The sequence below is a fragment of the Myotis brandtii genome, unplaced genomic scaffold (assembly GCF_000412655.1).
Source record: "Myotis brandtii unplaced genomic scaffold, ASM41265v1 scaffold112, whole genome shotgun sequence".
NCBI classification, from domain to species: domain Eukaryota; kingdom Metazoa; phylum Chordata; class Mammalia; order Chiroptera; family Vespertilionidae; genus Myotis; species Myotis brandtii.
In genome coordinates, this window is record NW_005353838.1 from 3,392,779 (window position 1) to 3,413,311 (window position 20,533).

General features: G+C 36.3%; 2 protein-coding genes across 5 annotated transcripts in view; both read left to right on the forward strand.

Annotated features, from left to right (window-relative positions):
- BBS5 (Bardet-Biedl syndrome 5) overlaps positions 1–3,708 on the forward strand; it is a 24,016-nt gene extending 20,308 nt beyond the window's left edge. For all 4 annotated transcript variants that reach the window (XM_014545524.1, XM_014545519.1, XM_014545528.1 and 1 more), the window contains 3 exons: positions 2,139–2,222; positions 3,123–3,146; positions 3,299–3,708. In XM_014545524.1, the coding sequence (XP_014401010.1) occupies positions 2,139–2,222; positions 3,123–3,146; positions 3,299–3,400 (210 nt within the window). In that variant the 3' untranslated portion in view covers positions 3,401–3,708. The remainder of the gene's footprint in view (positions 1–2,138; positions 2,223–3,122; positions 3,147–3,298) is intronic.
- A 3,068-nt stretch (positions 3,709–6,776) lies between these two features.
- Positions 6,777–20,533, forward strand: part of KLHL41 (kelch-like family member 41) — a 16,157-nt gene continuing 2,400 nt past the window's right edge. The window contains exons 1-5 of the mRNA XM_014545534.1: positions 6,777–7,981; positions 11,307–11,464; positions 11,576–11,683; positions 15,699–15,884; positions 17,291–17,437. Of these exons, the coding sequence (XP_014401020.1) occupies positions 6,875–7,981; positions 11,307–11,464; positions 11,576–11,683; positions 15,699–15,884; positions 17,291–17,437 (1,706 nt within the window). The 5' untranslated portion in view covers positions 6,777–6,874. The remainder of the gene's footprint in view (positions 7,982–11,306; positions 11,465–11,575; positions 11,684–15,698; positions 15,885–17,290; positions 17,438–20,533) is intronic.

Genomic DNA, 20,533 nt, shown 5'->3' on the forward strand with positions numbered 1-20,533 from the left:
TTTTAAAATTATTGATAAAAATGTTATTGATCATATCTATAAAATGCTTGGCACCTGGGATATACTTGGCTTGTTAGTTCTACCCATTCTTTCTCTCTTTCCCCCTTCTTTGGCCCCAGTACATATAATAGCCAACCATAATAGCTCACTCTGTCACCTCATATAAATCCCTACTCCAACAGCCACCACTCCAGGGAGGTCTTCTCTGACTATCCATCTAAAATGGCAACTCCACCCTAGCCAGTTTGGTTCAGTGGATCAAAGGGTCCTGGGTTCGATTCCAGTCAAGGGCACATACCTTGGTTGCAGGCTCCTCCCCAGCCTGGCCCCTGATCAGGGCTCATGCAAGGGGCAACCAATTGATGTGTTTCTCGCACATCGATGTTTCTCTCTGTCTTTCCCTCTCTCTTCCATTCTCCCTAAAAGTCAGTGGAAAAAATATCCTCAGGTGAGGATTAACATTAAATAAATAAACAAATAAGCAAATAAATAAATAAATAAAATGGCAACTCCTGTCACTTTTTTGTCCCTCATTCTGCTTGCTTACTTTATTTTTGGTAACACTAATCAGTCTCTTCTGCTATAAATAAACTCCATGAAGTCAAGATTTTTATCTGTTTTCTTTAACCATTATATCTCCAGCAGTCTCAACTGGTACATAACAGATTCTTAGTGAATATTCAGTTGTTGAACACATGTTTGCCATTCACTGCTCTAAGAACTTTATATGTATCATCTCATTTAATCCTCTCAACAATACTATGAAGTATATTATCACCTGCATCCACAGTTAAGGAGACCTTAGACAGGTTAAATTACTTGTAACAGTCACACAGCTCTGAACATAACTTGAAACACTGAGGCTAACCTCAGAATATGAAATCAGTTCACTCTCTTGTCAAGCAATACCCTTCTACCCTCAGCCCTCCCCCACCAAATACCTATCAATAAAGTCCAAATTTTTTGAGCTAATATTAAAGAATTTCAGTAGACTTCAGTCTACCTTTCTCACCTTATCTGCACAGCCAGTGTCTGGTTGTACATGTACACTGTTCAACTCTAGAGAACATTGTTCACATGAACTTTAGTGCGAATGATGCTCCCTAGTATTGTTCAATACTAGAACCCTACTTAGTTCCTTCTGTCTCATGGGACGCTTATATTCTGACCATACTGGGTTATTCATCATTCTCCAGCCACATCCTGTGATTTTTCACCTTTGCTGATGCTGATCCCCTCTGCCAGAAATACCCTTTCCCCTAATCCTCCTTATGAATATCCTCCTCATCCTAGAAGCCCTAGATCAAGACCTTTACATCATGAAAATTTCTGGGATTCACAATTCAGAAGTTGTGCTTTCTCCAAACTCTTTGATTATAATAGATATTGCTTTTGTTACAGCTACTTTCGTATGTTAAACCAATGATATTAGTAACATTTTACCATTTTCAGCTAATAAAAATGGCAATTTCAGATGGTTCAACCTAATATTTAGTTATTTGTAATTATGTTTTATCCTTTGCCCCACCTTCCACTAGATTAAAAGCCTTTCGTAGTTAAGGTCAGGGACTTTAAACCCTTGGTAGCATTAGCATAGTACCTAATATACCAAGGATACTCCAGTATTTGAAAAATAAGTTCATAAGTATAAGTATTATATTATGTTTTACCTTTTATAATATTCCCTACAAAGCTTAGTTCTTTTACTTTTCACAGGTTCTACTTAATGATTATTTTGGGGGAAACTTTGTTTTGTTTAACTGTATGAAAGAAAATCAGATAAAGTTCAATGAGAGTTTTTTCTTTTAGAATATCTGTATTATTTTATAATTCTATCTGTAAGATTTCTTTTAGAATATCATATTGAGGATGTGTAAATTTGTCACTTTAATTCTTTTGATGATATCAATTTCAGATTTAAAAGCTTAGGTTTAACTGACTCATTTTATTACCCAAGTTAGTTTTAATAGAATATGTTATACAATGAATTTTATAAGACTTGAATAGTTTACAATTGTGTTATCCTCTTACAAATTTATAATTCTCAGTACATTTTACTAAAATTATTTGTTTAATTAACATTGTCTCCTTAATGCATTTTTTTGTTTGTTTAATGCATTTTAACATCTGATTTTCAGCCACAGCCTCTTGAAGCTCTGACAGTTGAACAAATTCAAGATGATGTAGAAATAGACTCTGATGATCACCCAGACGCTTTTGTGGTGAGCATCCCAAAGGAGGTTACTCAATTTCTTGTGATTCTGAGTCACGTTTTATTAAATAATAGATTAAGTATGTAAATACCATTGAACTTGAGACTTTTGAGAGTATTTTAAACATGAGTTGGAGTGTAATTTTTTTTTAAGTTAGGGGTTTTGTGTGTGTGTGAAAATATTTTTTAATTACCAAACTGGGAAATAGTTTGAGAACACAATTATTCAGATTTCAGATATGTGAAAAGTTTTCCATACTTTTAGAATAATAGAAAATGCTAAATATAGTTAAATTAATTTAATATCTGTACTTTCTATTTATAGGTATTACTTTCAATTTATAGGTATTTTATCTTAAAATGAATATCTATTTTAACAATAAACTTTCCTGTTTCTAAATTTGTATTATGTAATTAATAGTCAAAATAATAATAATGCTTACTTTATATTGTGGTCTAAGAATCTGACCAGAATACCTCTCTGAGAACATATATTTCTAAACAAAAATGTGAAATTAGTATAAAATATTTAATTATAAACTTCTACTATTACCTTAAACTCTATGCATTTTCTGACTGATTACTTTGTTTTGTTTTGCCAGCATCTTCTTGTAAACAAAAAGTAGGGATGATATGTCACTACCCTCTAAGTCATACTTTTTATCTTTAAACAAAGCACAATTTTTAGAGTTTAAAGCACAACTCTTGAAGATCTTAATAATGACGGACTGAAAAAGCAAATTCTGCTACCATTGTAAAGATAATTAAGAAAATCATTAGACACATAGTAACAGAATATAAAATATATTGTCACAGAATTGTTCTGTAAATTAATTACCTGTTCCTTAGCTCACTGACCTATTATAATATTATGTCACATATGTGAAATATAATTTTCTTTATCTTATAGGCTTATTTTGCTGATGGCAATAAGGTAAGGATATTTTACCTATAGCATATGAAAAAAATACTTTCTATTTTCTAACATTTAGTATTCACAAACTTATGTGAAACCTATTTTTTGTTTTTTCCCTCTTCTATGCCTACCTTCTCTATTCCCATCTCATCCTCTTATCTCCCAAAAAGCAACAAGATCGTGAACCTGTATTTTCAGAAGAACTGGGGCTTGCAATAGAGAAATTGAAGGATGGATTCACCCTACAGGGACTTTGGGAAGTAATGAGTTGATCTTGAGTTGAGCTGGATTTTTATTTAAAGATATCTCAAGATTAAAGATACTAGTTGTCTTCTATAAGGCATGGAATCGTTTTTACATTTACAGAAAAAGCTTTTAAGAAAGAGTTTTTTAATGATTGAAGAAAATTTCATTTAGGCTTTTACTATCAGTTTTTAAAAAAATTATATTTGAAACTGTAATCAAAATGTATCTGGTTTGTAAATATGTCTATTTTGTTCCTAATACTTGTAAACTATTAGTCTGTGGATAGTAAATGAATGTATCACATTGGGTTTAATAAAAACTTTGTGCAGCACCACTTAATGTTTTGAAAGTATTATTTAAAAGAATAAGACTATTCTTATGGAGGAATCAAATTACAACTGTTAATTATAAAAATCTGCTTTAAATATATTATCATATAGCTCCAATGTAAGCCAACTCTAATATAAATTATAACCCTTAAACTTGTCATTTTTAAGTAATCATGTCTATAAAAATTGTAGCTAACTCTGGAATATATCAACCCCTATGTAAACTTTTGAGCAGTTTTATAAATAATTTCAATATAGTTTTGGCAAGAATACATTTTATTTTGTAAGTAAATAATTTTAAATAATTTATAAATAAATAGTTCATTTATTGACTTCATTCTTGTTTGTATTAATTGAAATTTCTTTGAAGTTTTCAAAAATCAGTTTTCTGATTTCTTGGGTTAGGTAAGATGTGGTGACTTCTCTGGCCTCAGTGCTTTTTGCCACTGCTTTGTATAAAGAAACATCATAAGGAACCTTTGTCAAATCATTGAAATTAGCCAAAGGAACCCTCTTTAGTCTAGAGCAGTGGTTCTCAACCTTCTGGCCCTTTAAATACAGTTCCTTATGTTGTGACCCAACCATAAAATTATTTTCGTTGCTACTTCATAACTGTAATGTTGCTACTGTTTTGAATCGTAATGTAAATATCTGATATGCAGGATGGTCTTAGGCGACCCCTGTGAAGGGTCATTCGACCGCCAAAGGGGTCGCGACCCACAGGTTGAGAACCGCTGGTCTAGGGGGAAATGAATAAGCATGTAAAAACATTTAAGATAAGGTTCAAGCAAGTGCTGACTTGCATCTAATAAACAACAATGACTAAAAGCTATTAAATACTTTATTTAAATAGGGAAGGATTTCTACATTTTATGGGGTGGGGTTATATGATAACCTATATTAAGGGAAAAAATGGCTGTTGGAAAAATTTATAAGGTCACCAAATGATACCAGGAATATTGTTTAAGTAGTTTTTCAAGCAAAAGTGACTATAAAATTGTCAGCTAGTAAGGAATAATCTCAAATAACATTATCATGGTGTTTGTGTCTGATTCAGTCTTTTCAAATGTTAGGTGTTACGTGTAGAGAGAAATGAGTCACTTATTGTTTAAATAAGGGAGCAGCTGTGAGTTTTTCCTAGTGTGTTAAAACCGTAGTGGCATCTATAAATGGAAAAAGAGTCAATGAGCTCTTCTTTCAGCTGTTGTTTTAGCAGCTGACAGTACCACTGACTTCACTATGATGTAAATAAGAGAAAAAACCTTTACTCATGGGTAGAGATCTTGAAGTTTAAAAATACATAATTCTCTAATCTGAAGGCATAGCACTGAACAAAACAACACTCCCCTGTCCCCCCAAAAAATAATTCCCTATCTTCATGGAGCTTATGTTCTTTTGAGCATGTTTAAGAATACCAAGAAGTGGTACATATATGCAATGGAATATGAAAAAAAAATCTTGCCATCTGCAACAACATGGATGGACCTAGGGTGTATTGTGCTAGTGAAATAAGTCAGACAGAGAAAGTCAAATGTCAGATGATTTCACTTAGAAAACAAAATAAATAAGCAGAACAGAAAGAGACTCATAGAGAACATTTTGATGATTGGCAGATGGGAGTGGAGTTGGCAGGATGAGTGAAAAAGGTGAAGGGATTAGGAAATACAAATTGGTAGTTCCAGAATAGTCATGGGGATGTCAAGTACAGCATAGTGAATATAGTCAATAATATTATAACAGCTATAGTGTTAGGCAGGTACTAGATTTATCGGAGTGATCACTTTGTAAGTTATATAAATGTCTAATCACAGGGTTGTACACCAGATATTAATATAATATTCTACATCAACTATAATTGAAAAATAAAATATTATTTAAAGAAAAAGATACCATTGATATTACAGTATTTCTACAGCCCCACTGAGTTCAGAAAATGTGACAATATAATTTTGTAATAAAATATTTCATAAGTATATGATGCTATCTGTATATAAAAAAATCAATTTTCTTTCAAATCATACTTTCTGCATTCCATAATTAATATGGTGTTCTATTATAATAAACTTAAATTATGGTTCCACTTATACATTCTTTTTTTTTTTCTTTTTCATGTATTAGACCTGTTTTCCAAATTTATACAGGTGATGTAGCACTTCATCCTGATTTTGCTATGTTCTGTTGATAACATTGTTCTCATGGGGTTACATCTGTTCTTAACTTTTTCTTTAATGAAAAATCATCTTAAACACTTTACATCATAGGATATCTTTAGTGATCAAATTGTTTATGTGTGGGTTTATTTCTCTAGTATTGACTTTAAACTATTTCTTTTTCTTTTTGGTCTTGATGACAGCTTTTATTTTACTTATTTTATTGCTATTGTTTGCCACACCAAATACTATGTAGAGTGAGGCAGAGTGTGAATAAAATAATTTTATAATTTAATTCAATACCAATTATACTTTTTCCATTTAACAAAGATAATTTAGAATGTCTTAGAAAATTAGCAGTTTCTCTATACTTATTATTTCAGTTATGATGAGGGTATTATTTTTAATGTTTTTCTAAAACCACTATAATTATAGAACATAAGTAGAAGTCTTTTGGTGTCCTGTTTCTAAAAGAAAAGTATATACCTCACTGTTGTAAGTTGAAAATAAAACTTTGTAACAGTTTTTGGAAAGGGGATCTTGCTTGAGTATTCAAATGAACTCACCCCATATTCTTGACCTTTGCATGATTAATCAGATAGCCAAGTAGCTTGCCACCAGACCATTTTTAGTGGACTGACTCATTTTTATGATTCAGTTTTCTGTTAATTCAATAGACATTTTCTTGTGGTAGCCTTTATTAGCTGACCTCCTAATGCTTTATGTATTTTAAAGCTTTCCACTTCATTTAAATCTCTTGTTTCTGAGCTGTTTCCTTCGTGATAAAAAGTTTCAGTTGTTCCTTTCCATCTATAACAGCTGCAAGAACCACTCTTCTTTCCAAACCAGCTCTCCTAAATTCCCGTTGTTGGAGCTGGTATCTATATTTAGCCGGTGGGATTAAATTGCAAAGGCTTCAGGCTGGGCAAAGCACACTGCTCTGCCTCTTTACAGCTAGACCTGTGTGCTGCGCGGAGCTAAGGCCTTCAGTGTCCCCTTCCTCACCCAGGTGACTCCCAACATGGAATCGCAGCGGGAACTCGCAGAGGAACTGCGGCTTTACCAATCCACCCTTCTTCAGGATGGTCTAAGAGATCTCCTGGATGAGAAAAAATTCATCGACTGCACCCTAAAAGCTGGCGACAAAAGTATTCCGTGCCACAGATTGATTTTGTCAGCGTGTAGTCCTTACTTCCGTGAGTATTTTTTATCTGACATTGATGAGGCGAAAAAAAAGGAAGTGGTACTAGATAATGTGGATTCTGCCATGCTGGATTTAATCATCAAGTACCTCTACTCCGCCAGTATTGATCTCAACGATGGAAACGTGCAAGATATTTTTGCACTGGCCAGCCGCTTTCAGATCCCCTCCGTGTTCACTGTCTGTGTCTCTTATCTTCAGAAAAGACTGGCTCCTGGTAACTGTCTAGCCATCCTAAGATTAGGACTTCTCCTTGACTGCCCCAGACTTGCCATCTCGGCCCGGGAATTTGTGTCTGATCGCTTTGTACAGATTTGTAAGGAAGAGGACTTCATGCAACTGTCGCCACAGGAATTGATCTCAGTCGTTTCAAATGACAGCCTAAATGTAGAAAAGGAAGAAACGGTATTTGAGGCGGTGATGAAATGGGTGCGAACAGACAAAGAAAGAGTTAAAAGCCTTAGCGAAGTATTTGATTGTATCCGTTTTCGCCTGATGACAGAGAAATATTTTAAAGATCATGTTGAGAAAGATGATATCATTAAAAGCAACCCAGAACTCCAGAAAAAAATCAAAGTTCTCAAAGACGCTTTCGCAGGCAAACTTCCAGAACCGAGCAAGAATGCAGACAAGGCTGGGGCTGGTGAGGTGAATGGAGATGTTGGTGATGAAGATTTACTTCCTGGTTACCTGAATGACATTCCCAGGCATGGAATGTTTGTCAAAGACCTCATCCTCTTGATTAATGACACAGCGGCAGTGGCTTATGATCCCACGGAAAATGAATGCTACCTTACTGCATTGGCTGAACAGATTCCCAGAAATCATTCCAGCGTCGTTACCCAACAAAATCAGGTATATGTGGTAGGAGGACTATATGTGGATGAAGAAAATAAAGATCAACCTCTACAGTCATACTTCTTCCAGGTAAGAAAGGCAATTTTTATACAAGTGGAGATATAAAGGCAAAGTAGTTACTCACCATCCACTTCGCTGATTTGCGAAGTATTCAGGCTGCTTGCATTTTATTCTACTTGATGTCCTATTCCAATCCAAAAAAGCTATAATTGAACAGATTTTCTAATTTCTTCCAAGTTTCCTGAAACTAATTTGTCACCTCTTATTTATGGTTGCTGCCTATAATATAATTTTGTTGAAAGTGATAAGAACTTGTGTGTATATTTCGCACTTTGCATTACCTTCTAGGAAAAACTGTCTGCACAAGTGTCACTAATTGGAATTGATTCACAATATTAGGAATTTACAATGACTTTTTATATGTGATAAATGATCACATTTATTTGGATCACAGTTATACTTAGACATTATTACAATTTAATCTGTTTTGTAAAACCACAGAAGTTTCTTAGAAAACAAATCCTAAACTAATAGATTCTTTGTAGTTTGTCTGAAGGGAGTTTGTTTCATATTATCAACACCTTGTACTTGATCAGTTTATGAAGGAATCAGTGACTTCACCTTTATCTTCACTAATGCCAATGCCAGTATTTTGCAGCTTACGGCTAGCTCAAAGAGTTTGTTTAGTCATGGCCTGGGATTTCTGGGCACTTGAGTTGGGAAGGCTAGAGCTAAGTAAGTGTAGAATGTCATACCACAGTAACTACGTACTCTCAAAGTGTGTGAATACTGTGCATTCACAAAATATGGCATTTAAACCAGCTTTTCCTAATCTTGAAAAATGTAATAATACATGTTAACCATGCTTCTTAATTTTCAAAGATCTGAAGAATGTTAACTAGAAATAAAAAAAAAATAGAAGCTGTAATCATAAGTATTTGAATGTGGGACAGAAAATTTCCTAAGCCCTAATTTTAATTTCAAAAAGGGCAAATTCAATTTAAAAGAATAATTATAGCTAGGAAGTAAAAATTACATCAAAATACAGATAGATACCTAGAAATAATAGGTCCATGGAATATTTACAGCCTTATCTGTATTTTCTTCCATCTTGTTACTACCCTTACTTTTATTGACTTAGCCTCTTATATCTGGTTCAAGAAAACTGCTTGATGTTTTTATAACCATAAAAAGTTATACAAAGTTGAAAGGGTCAGCTCCCTGTCATTGCCCATGCCTTGCTCCTTTTAAAGGGCACAAGGAGTAGAACAAAATACCAGTATAAAAACACCTGATCGTCCTGCCCAGACCTGTGGACAGAAACTCTGGAGGGTGAGCCCCATGGGTGATTCTGATGCATGAAACCACTGCTCTAGGGGACATTAAATGAACTTAAATGAAATTCTGTCATATTGATTTTTCTTCCTATGAAGTTTTTAGTTAGCAGAAGTCTCAGCATTGTAAAAAAAATTAATTCTCTACCCAAATAACAATTATTTTATAAGAGATTCTCTTCTACTGGATTCCTTAATGTAACTATGAATTATTCATAATATCATAGGCTCATTATTAAGTTTCTCTTTATGCATTAAAGTAGAAAAAATCCAATCATAAAAGAGGGTAATGACTCATAAGAAAATTTAGGTATGAGAATTTCAGGTGTTGCATTTTTGCTTGTTCACATCTAAAAAGTACTAAGTTAGGAGTAATATGGCCTTTGATTGTATACTGTAAATAGATTATGAGAATTTTTTTACATAGGTAAGAGAGAGGGGTTTTTTTTCCATAGAGTTAATAGATTCATCAAATCTTTGAATAGCACCACATCTTAAAATAATCTAGGTCCAAACCCTAATTTTAAGGATGAGGAAACTAGAGCCATAGTGGTTCAATAGCTTGACAGCTCACGTATCAGAAAGTCTGGCAGTCTACTGTTCCATCTGCTGCAGGAAATACCCCATCAATACTGGAAAGCGCAGGCAATAAACCCACCAGCATGGGGTCATGAGGGTTTCTGTTCCCATTTTAAGACAAAAACTATGGATTTATGTAGCTTGCATTCGGATATCACTTACAAGCTCTGTGAGCTTGGGCAAATGTTCAACCCTTCTGTGCCTCAGTTTCCTCATCTGTAAAATGGAGACAATCAAAGTGCCTATCCTGGAGAACTAAATGAGATTACCCGTGTAAAGCATTTAGTACAAATCCTGTCACAGAGTCAAAACTCCATAACTGTTCATTATTCTTTCTACTATACTGCACACCACTTTCTTGATCAAAGGATTTCTTTTTTTCAAAAATGAAAATATTAGTGATCACAATGTAGATATCGAAATTAGTAAATGCAAAGCTAATGCACATGTGGGGATTAAACCACTCGTCTCGTCTAGTCTTAATTAGTACTTCGCTTTAACCAAGGTTACTAGACCAGATACTGATGGGCTTCCACAGGGACCCCTCCCTATACCACAGCCATTAGTACCTACATCTGTTCTTGGTATCCATTTATTCTGGGCCCTATTTCTTTTTCTTCTGCTGCACAGAAGTAGCACTAGAGAGCTCAACAAGTCTGTGATGGCACTACCTTCCGAGAGCAGTTTTCTTGTGCCTTGATGTCCTAAATGCAAATTGGAAAATCTTAAAATTACCAATAGTAAGTTGTAGTAGTAACAGTAAGCTGAAAATGATGCCAGACATATCAAAATCACCTCCCCAGGGCACGGACACTTAGAAGGCGATCTTAGGCTGGCAGAAGTGGCAATAGCAAAAATAAGCAGTTACTTCCTAATATAAATTTTTTAAAAAGAGAAAGGTATTTCAGTTGATGCTCAACAAAAGGCTAGGAGGTTATAAGCTAGAACACCTGCCTATCTCATAAAGCAATAAAGCAAACCTGAAAAGTTTTGGAAGAAAGAAGATACTGCCTAACGTTCCAGTTGTCTGTGGACTGAGCGACAGGTCCAGCTGTCCCGGATGCTGGCTTGGGGAGCATGTTAAATATAGCATGCGGGGATCACTCACGTACTGTGACCCTCCCTGCAGTGAAAACCTTTCTTTCGCCAGTGTCCTAAAAGTATTATGATTCCCTGTTCAAACCTGAACGAGGGATGAAAATTTGACAACAAACTTCACAGTTCTAACCAACATCTGGTGACTCAGTTTATTCTCTTTCCTTTCTTAAAGTCCTACACATTTTGTTACTTTCAGCTATTTTGTTAAACCAAGTAGATTTTCTCACTTTTCTAAGTAAAATATAATACTTTTGAATTATGGTTGTATTTTACTTGCAAGATCTTTGACTACCTCAGAAAGTATAGATATTTTCTGGTACATCTGTAACCTTTTGCTAACAAGCTCCACATTTCCTCTTTTTTTTTTTTTTTTTTTCTTTCAGCTTGATACCGTTGCATCTGAGTGGGTTGGCCTTCCACCTCTGCCTTCAGCGAGGTGTCTTTTCGGTCTGGGAGAGGCAGATGACAAAATCTATGTAGTTGCAGGCAAAGACCTTCAAACAGAGGCTTCGCTGGATACAGTATTATGCTATGATCCTGTGTAAGTTTGCATGACATTCCCATTTCCTAAGCATTCAGGTATAGGAGTGCCTAGAACATTCATATTTTTACTGAAAGCTTATAAATAAATTCTTTCATCTTCTGATTTTAGGGCTGCAAAATGGAATGAAGTAAAAAAACTTCCTATCAAAGTCTATGGCCATAATGTGGTTTCACATAAGGGGATGATATACTGTCTAGGAGGAAAGACAGATGACAAGTGAGTACCCTGAACCCTCCTGGTGCTTTACATCCAAGTGGTTTTTGTTTTTTGGGTTTTTTTAAAAATATATTTTATTGATTTTTTACAGAGAGGAAGGGAGAGGGATAGAGAGTTAGAAACATCGATCAGCTGCCTCCTGAACACCCCCTACTGGGGATGTGCCCGCAACCCAGGTACATGCCCTTGACCGGAATCGAACCTGGGACCCTTCAGTCCGCAGGCCGACGCTCTATCCACTGGGCCAAACTGGTCAGGGCTCCAAGTGTTTTTTTATTACAAAGGTTCCTTCCTCTTTTCATTTAAGTCTCCGTAGTGAAATGGGACTTGGTTCTCACCCATAAGTCTTTGGGGGGAAATTTTTTAAATTTTGAAAAGTTATTGGAGTATATTACAAACTAAAGGCTCTGTGCACGAAATTTGTGCACTTGCGGGGGGGCCTCAGCCTGGATTGCGAGAGGGCACAGGTCTAGATGCAGGAGATTGGCCAGCTGGGGAGGGACCACAGGAGGGCTCCAGGGTGTGTCTGGCCCGTCTCGCTCAGTCCCAATCAGCCAGACCCCAGCAGCAAGCTAACCTACTGGTCAGAGCATCTTCCCCCTGGTGGTCACATCAGTGCACGTCATAGCAACTGGTCAACCAGTTGACTATCTGCCCCCTGGTGGTCAGTGCACATCATAGCGAGCGGTTGAGCGGCTTTAGCATAACATTAGCATATTACACTTTGATTGGTTGAATGACCGACCAGACGACTGGACACTTAGCATATTAGGCTTTTATTATATAGGATGATTTCATAATACCTCCAACATAAGCAGTCTTACAGTAGAAAAGGAGTACTTAGGAGCATAATCAAATATTTTATTTAGCTATTTTATAATTATATTTTACTGCATTAAAACCAATGGGCTTTTTTAATTCATTTGGCTAAAAGGAGATAAAAAATTAAGTATATCTCTTTAATTTAGAATTTAAAATATAATTACTAACAATAGTGCATAAAAATATCATGGATTTGTACTTCACATTCATAAGAGAGGATTTAGATGGGTGAGCTTAAAACTGAAAAGCATGGTGACTAAAAATAGGGCAGTTATTTCTTCAGCAATGTTTCACTTTACTCCTGGACAGAGGGAGTATTCACAATATTTAACCCTGGTATGCCCACTGGTGCCCAGTCGTAAGTTTGCATGACATTTCTAGGCACTTCTCAAGGGTTAGGAAATAAGGAAAAATATTATATAACTCAAAGGGAGACCTGAATTCAGAGTATCCTAGAAGTCAGTCAGCTAAGTCAGTAGCCTGTCTGGTAAATTGATGATTTTCTGTTTAAATAGAGAGAAATATTTCCTGCCCCTGAAAACTCTAATTTGACTTTGTCATCATTTGTCCAAGTTGTTTCATTAATAGCGATGTCCAATCCTGGAAAGGGAGCCAGAATTAAGAATTATTATTAAAAAAAAAAAAGAATTATAAGTGCAACGCCACACACAGAAGGCTCCAGGTTCGATTCCCGGTCAGGGACACGTGCCTGGGTTGTTGATTCCCTCCCTGCCCCCAGATTTGGGAGTCTGTGCGGAGGCAACCAGTCCATGTGTCTCTCACATGGATATCTCTGTCTCTCTCTTTCTCTCTTCCCCTTTCCCCCACTTCCACTCCCTCCCTTCCACTCTCTCTGAAAAAGCAATGGAAAAAATATCCTCTGGTGAGGATTTTTTTTTTTTTAAGAATTATAAGGGCAAACAGGAAAGGAGAGTAAAATATGGAAATATTTTACTAGAAGTAAAGAATTCTATGTTCTGGAGTTAATGGTTAATATTCAATTAATATTCAATTAAAATGACAAACATGGCACCTAAAATGTGATTCAAAAAACCAATGAGTTTTTATACAATCATTTTATAGTCAAAGGTAACATTCTGAAATTTTGAAGTCCTCCTCAATCCCAGCTATTACCGTCAAATGAATGTTTAAAGGAAAGCCATATTATAAACCCACCCAGTGTAAAATCTTATTTTGGATGACCAAAATTTCTGTTCAAGATTAACTGCCAAACCCACTGTATCTGAAATGAAAGTTCTGTAGCTCAAAAAAAAAATCTTACTTGGGGCATTTTTTCCTGAGTAAATGAAATGGAAAATCTATTAAGCACTTCTGATTTAGGAAACATAATGACCCTGCCAAGTGGCTTAAATTGTTTCCTTCAAGTATTAGTAACTAGGAAATTGATATGTCAGTAAGAAGAATACAAGTCTTGTCAGTAAGAATATAGTAATCTTGAGAATATGATTAACCAAGGCGTGGCTTGGCAAATGCCAGTCAAGAACTTTGAAATGAGTCATTATCTAAAAGTAAGCACTGAATTGCACTAGTTATCACCACTAAATGTGAAGAACATGACTTTGTATCATGTTCTAGTCAAGAAATCTTAAATGTTTTTTTTTTTTATTTATTCCAGAGAGAGGAAGGGAGAGGGAGAGATAGAAACATCAGTGAGAAACATCAATTGGCTGCCTCCTGCACGCCACCTACTGGGGATTGAGCCTGCAACCTAGCACATGCCCTGACCAGGAATTTCACCTGTAACCTCCTGGTGCATGGGTCAGCGCTCAACCAGAGTTACACTGGAGGGGCAAGAAATTTTAAAGTAATATTCATAGTCAAATATTAGAAGAAATGCTTCTACTTCAGGTATCTGGTCTGTTCTAAGACTGAAGAAAAAAATTGTCCTCACAAAAAGTTGGAATTTTGTTTGTTTGGTTTTTGGCTACCAAATATACTCAGTTAATCAATTATTATTAGGAATTCTAAACTTTCATCAGTGAATTGTGGATAACTTTAAGGAAACATAAGGAACATACTAAGAAGAAGAATTCAGATGAGTCCAAGTTTTTCTGGTAGCATTTAGCATATAAAACTACTCTCATTACTCATCAACTCAGATGATTAGTTGTCTAATCTATAGTCCCAGGGTTCTTAAAATACATTGGTTTATTAATGATGGACTGAAATTAAATGAGCCATCATATTACATAGTTAAATTTTAAAATAGGTACAGTCTCACCTAATTACTTTTTTTTTAGTTTTATATTCATTTTTTTGTTTTATTGCTTAAAGTATTACAAAGAGTATTACATATGTCTCCTCTTTTTTCCCCCCCCCCCCTTGACCTTCCCCCGGCCTCCCATAAGCCCCAGTGTCGTGTGTTCATTGGTTATGCTTATATGCATGCATACAAGTCCTTCGGTTGATCTCTTACCCCGGCCTTCCCACCTAATTACTTTTTAAGTTAACTGATTCATTCTTAGGATATTCAGATAATGAAATAAACGTTTTGTTACTAACACACAATGAAGGTCTTATGGTTTATATTTTGCTCTATTCATGTCTTCTGTTGAATTCAGTAGCAGGATTAAAATATACTCTATGTGGGTTTCCTGCCCTGGCTGGTTTTCTCAGTGGTTAGAGCATCAGCCTACGCACTGAAGGGTCACAGGCTTGATTTCTGGTCAAGGGCATGTACCTGGGTTGCGGGTTCGCTTCCCAACTCCTACCCCCGATTGGGGCACATGTAGGAGACAACCAGTTGATGTGTCTTTCTCACATCAATGTTTCTTTCTCTCTCTTTCTATCTTTACCTCTATCTCCCTCCCTTCCACTCTCTCTGAAAAGCAATGGAAAAAATACCCTCAAGTGAGGATTAACAACAACAGAGTAAAGGTGTTCTACCTTCCAGTACTATCATTAAATTATAAAATAGTTTTGGTCCTCACATTTGAAACTGTCCTTTGCTTGGTGGCATATGTTCAGATTAAGTATACTTTGGGGTTGATCAGTGTCACCCCAATAAATTCAATAAAAAGAAAAAATAGATAAAGAATACTTTGGGGGTTTTCTGATCCTCTGCTGTACTACATATTTCATATGAGAAGCAAAGCTAGATGACTAGTGACATTGCTTCTTTCAAAAAAGGAAGGTTCTATAAGGATCATTTTGTTGTCTCTTATGTTTACAGAAAGTGTACAAACAGAGTATTTATCTACAACCCAAAAAAAGGAGACTGGAAAGATATGCCTCCAATGAAAACCCCACGTTCGATGTTCGGAGTGGCTATCCATAAAGGCAAAATTGTGGTTGCAGGAGGTGTCACTGAAGAGGGTCTTTCAGCGTCTGTTGAAGCTTTTGACCTCACAACCAATAAGTGAGTTACTGCCTATGAATCACTATACATTTTAAGTTTTAACTTTGGATAAATGTCAAGCTTTCTAGAACATGGGGAGAGGAGGACAGGAAAGTAAGGCTTAAAGAGAAAATATCTTCATCTGGGTTTCTTTTCCTGTTACTGAGTGTAAAAATGCCTAACATTTTGTTGCATTACATGTGTTTGTAATTTGGAACGCATGACCCTCAAGGTAATGTTGAAGTACTTAATTCGTACTTATTATTAACTTTAGTCATGCAAAGGTAACACTTCTGAGTAATTATCTACACGTAGGTGGATATACATGTCTCTATAGAGTTATTTGATTTGAAACAGGTAGTTTCTTTAAGGATGAAAAAACCTCCACCTTAGCTTGTGATATTTGTAAAGCATGAGTGCTTCAGAAGTTTAATTCTTTTATGCTCTTTATGATATTCTTAAATTTTTAACTTTTAAGCTTTTTTTTTTTTAAATATATTTTATTGATTTTTTACAGAGAGGAAGGGAGAGGGATAGAGAGTTAGAAACATTGATGAGAGAGAAACATTGATGAGCTGCCTCCTGCACGCCCCCTACTGGGGATGTGCCCGCAGCCAAGGTACATGCCCTTGACCGGAATCGAACCTGGGACCCTTGAGTCCGCAGGCTGACGCTCTATCCACTGAGCCAAACTGGTTAGGGCAACTTTTAAGCTTTTATTGGCTTAAAGTTAATGTGAAAACATTAGACAAATATTTACATAAAATTAGTCTTTTTTAAATTTTTGAGCTCACACATCTGGATGAATATATAGTTTTATACTCTCAGTTTAGCAATGAAGAAAAAATTAGAGTAAACTATTATTACATCTTTAAGAAACCATGTATGCCTGATTACAATAGACTTTAGTATCTGAAAATTACAAGAAACTTCTATGGCTAGGACTTAAATAATCATTGAAAATCATGTTTTTGAAAACTATATAATATGGGTAAACTCATGATATAAAAAGTTAAAGAAGCTGCACACAAAATTGTAATTATTTTCTTAGTTTCATTCATATGTATGAATGGATGTTTATATTTAAATGTATCCTTTTAAAAAAGTGACAAAATTACACCAAAATGTTGCTTTTGATTAAGTCTGGAAGGTATGATCATAGGGGATATTTATTTTCTTCTATACCTTTCTGTATTTTCCAGATTGTCTACAGTATACATGTTATTGTCATACTGAGAACTTTATATCTAATCTGGTTATTTCTTTCAAAGAAAGGAATAATATTTAGATATTTCCTAGTAGCAAATTTCACCTTCTAATTTTGGGTGCCTATGCTACTTGAATTTCTTTATAATTACCTATAATTGGTCAGTAAATACAGTTGGCATTTCTTTAGTTTTACATTGATTATTTTCAATAATTCCTAGATGGGAAGCAATGACCGAATTTCCCCAGGAAAGAAGTTCCATCAGTTTGGTCAGTCTGGCTGGATCCCTGTATGCCATCAGTGGTTTTGCCATGATTCAGCTGGAATCCAAAGAGTTTGCACCCACTGAAGTCAATGATATATGGAAGTAAGTTCTCTCCACTCCAATTTTCTGAACCAAATATCAAATTCAGATAAGTGATAACTGATAAAATGAACAACTTTTAAGTAAATAGTAAGCCAGACTTTCCCAACATGTAAGCTACTTATTGGTGGTATACTGGGAATCTAATTGAACTTTTGTGCATGCTACTTCTTCTAACCAGAACTTATCTGGGCTTGTTCTTAACCAATTAAATGAGAATTTAAAACAGAGTTCTGAAGAAATATTTAACCTCTTGAGTTTTCCACAAATTCATGAATTCTATTTTAAATCTAATTTCTATGGTTTTACATATTTCCTGAGGATTTAGTTACAAAAGCTTTTTTATAAAAAAATTTATATATTTTTAAATTGATTTCAGAGAGGAAGGGAGAATGAGAGAGAGATAGAAACATCAGTGATGAGAAACATCCCTGATAGGCTGCCTCTTGCATACCTCCTGCTGGGGATCGTATGTGCCCTTGACCAGAATCGATCCAGGACCCTTCATTCTGTAGGCTGATGCTCTATCTACTGAGCCAAACCAGCTAGGGCTAGAAAAGCTTTTTTAAAAAGTAAAAAGTAGCCATCCATTTTACCTCCCAGATAAGTGTTGTGTCATGAAGAGTCACATAAGTCAGAGGCAGGGTGTACAGTGTATAGATGTCTGGTCACCATCAGAAAACCACATGCCTGCTGCCTTCAGCCCAGACACTGTGCTTGGGATCTAAGTTTACAGGAAATAGATCTCAGTTGCCCGAGGTGAGCATACGTGAGTTCAGGCTGAACATCCAGAAACTGCCAAACTCATGCTTTTCCCCTCAGCTTAAAGACTAGCCCCTACCCCCAAATCTGCATGGCCTTACCTGGCCTGTCACCAGATTGTCCACAGCCTTGGTACTCAAAGTGTTGGCAGCTCCTGGGAGCTTTGAAATGGAGAATCCCAGGCCCCACCCTAGACTACATCAGAATCTGCACTTTAACAAGATTCCCAGGTGACTTATTTGCATGTTTAAGTTTAGATACAGCTTGGGAAGAGTGATCAGTGAAGGCATACCACTGAGCCTGAAAGTGAAAAGTGAATATTATTTGTTCTATACCTAGACCAGCACATGCCTTATTCCCAGCCAGTGAACTGCTGCCGTCGGCCCAGGCACTGTGCTTGGGGATCTAAAAGGCCAGTAGCTTAACTGAGCAATTATTTTGTGCATCCATCATTTCCTTATGTTGCTGTAATAGTAACCAGCTGTGTAGAGAGCAAGAAAAAAGTGGCTATAAGAAGAAGTTAACTATTACCCTTCTCTTCCCCAAGGAAAGGAAGAGGAAGAGAAAGAAACTGGAGATTCCCAGGCAAGAGGCTAGACTTAGCAAGAGGATGAAATGGGGAAAGTCTGGAAGCAATTAAAAAAAAAAAAAGGGATGAACTAATGAATGGTTGGAAGGGTTAGGGGTTTTGGAAAATGGGTAGGAACCAACAATAAGTAGGTAGTGATTCTCAACCCTGGCTCTACATTATAAATCACCTGGGATGCTTTTAAAATATACCGGTTCCTGGGCCTTAACACAGAACAATTAAATCCGAGTTTCTGGAGATAGGGCCTCGGCTTCACTATTTCCTAAAACCTTCCCAGATGATTCTAACGTGCAGCTGCTGGTGTTAGGAAGGGTGCTGTCACAAGCTGAACTCCACATGAGCTACTCTGGTTCCCAAGAGCAGTCAAAAGCCAAGTTGCTTCAGCAAGAGGAAGTGTAGGCAGCAATGGAAAGTACATCTCCTGCTAAAGGTATTGCTGAGGGGAACCTGAGAGAGGGATCATCTCTGATTATGGTTTATTTTACAATTAGGGCAGCAGTTCCCAAACTTGCTTGCTCACTGGAATCACCTAGGGAGCTTCAAAAAATACTGGCACTCTGTCACACCTCTATTGATTGTGACTTAATTAGTCTCAGGTATGGTTGGGGTTTTGAAACTTTCAAAAGATCCCTGGATGCTTCTCATGTGCTGACAAGTCTGGGAGCCACTGGATTGGGAAAAGGCAAGAGAGGACATTCACCATTGTCTGCTTGACTGTAAAATTTTAGATGTAGGTACTGGTATTTTCCATCTGGGTAATAAAATCTAGAACAGGGATTCTCAAACCTTGCTGTGTATTAGAATCACTTGGGGAACTTTTAAAAACTCCTCATGCCCAGGCCAATTAATTCAATCTCGAGGGTGGAACCCAGCCATCAATTGTTTTAATGTCTCCAAATAGTTCCAATGTCCAAATTTGAGAACCAATGATCCGCAGTGGTTCCCAAAGCAGCAACAGCAGCACCTGGTTTTGGCCCAATATGCCAGTTCACAGGCCTCACCTCAGACCTACTGAGTCTGGAGGTGGGGGTCCAGCAATCAGTGTGACTTGGTGGAAAGCCACTGATCTTTGGAAAAGTGGCTGCCCACTTGCCCTCAACCTCCTAGTGAGGTTCTATTCACACATGCAGAGATGTAAAAAAGAGATGACAGTGATCAGGATAACTGCCAGGAAGCAAACCTTTTCAGCCTCATTTAACTTCTACTTCCTCGTGCTCAAATGTCAATTTTTCATTAGGTCATTTAAAACCATCCTCTCTTGCCCGGCCAGCCGGCATGGCTCAGTGGTTGAGCTTCGACATATAAACCAGGAGGTCACAGTTCGATTCCCAGTCAGGGCACATGCCCAGGTTGTGCTTAATCTCCAGTGGGGGTGTGTAGGAGGCAGCCAATCAATGATTCTTTCTCATTATTGATGTTTCTATCTCTCTCTCTCTCTCCCCCTTCCTCTCTGAAATCAATAAAAATATTTTTTTTAAAAAACATTCTCTTAATTTGCTGTCCCAAATTTTGTTTAGATAATTAAGGTTCTTCCCTTTATTAGTAGTAAAATATTTGCCTACTTTTCTCTACATAAAAATCACTTGGTGTATAATACAACTGTTGAGAATTAAATTTGGACTATTGAAGAAATTAAGTCACATAGTGCATATCTTACATAGGTATCAGCTAATTATTAATCCTCACGCAAGGATATTTTTTCCACTAATTTTTTTTAGAGATAGTGGAAGGAGAGAGGAAAGAGGAGG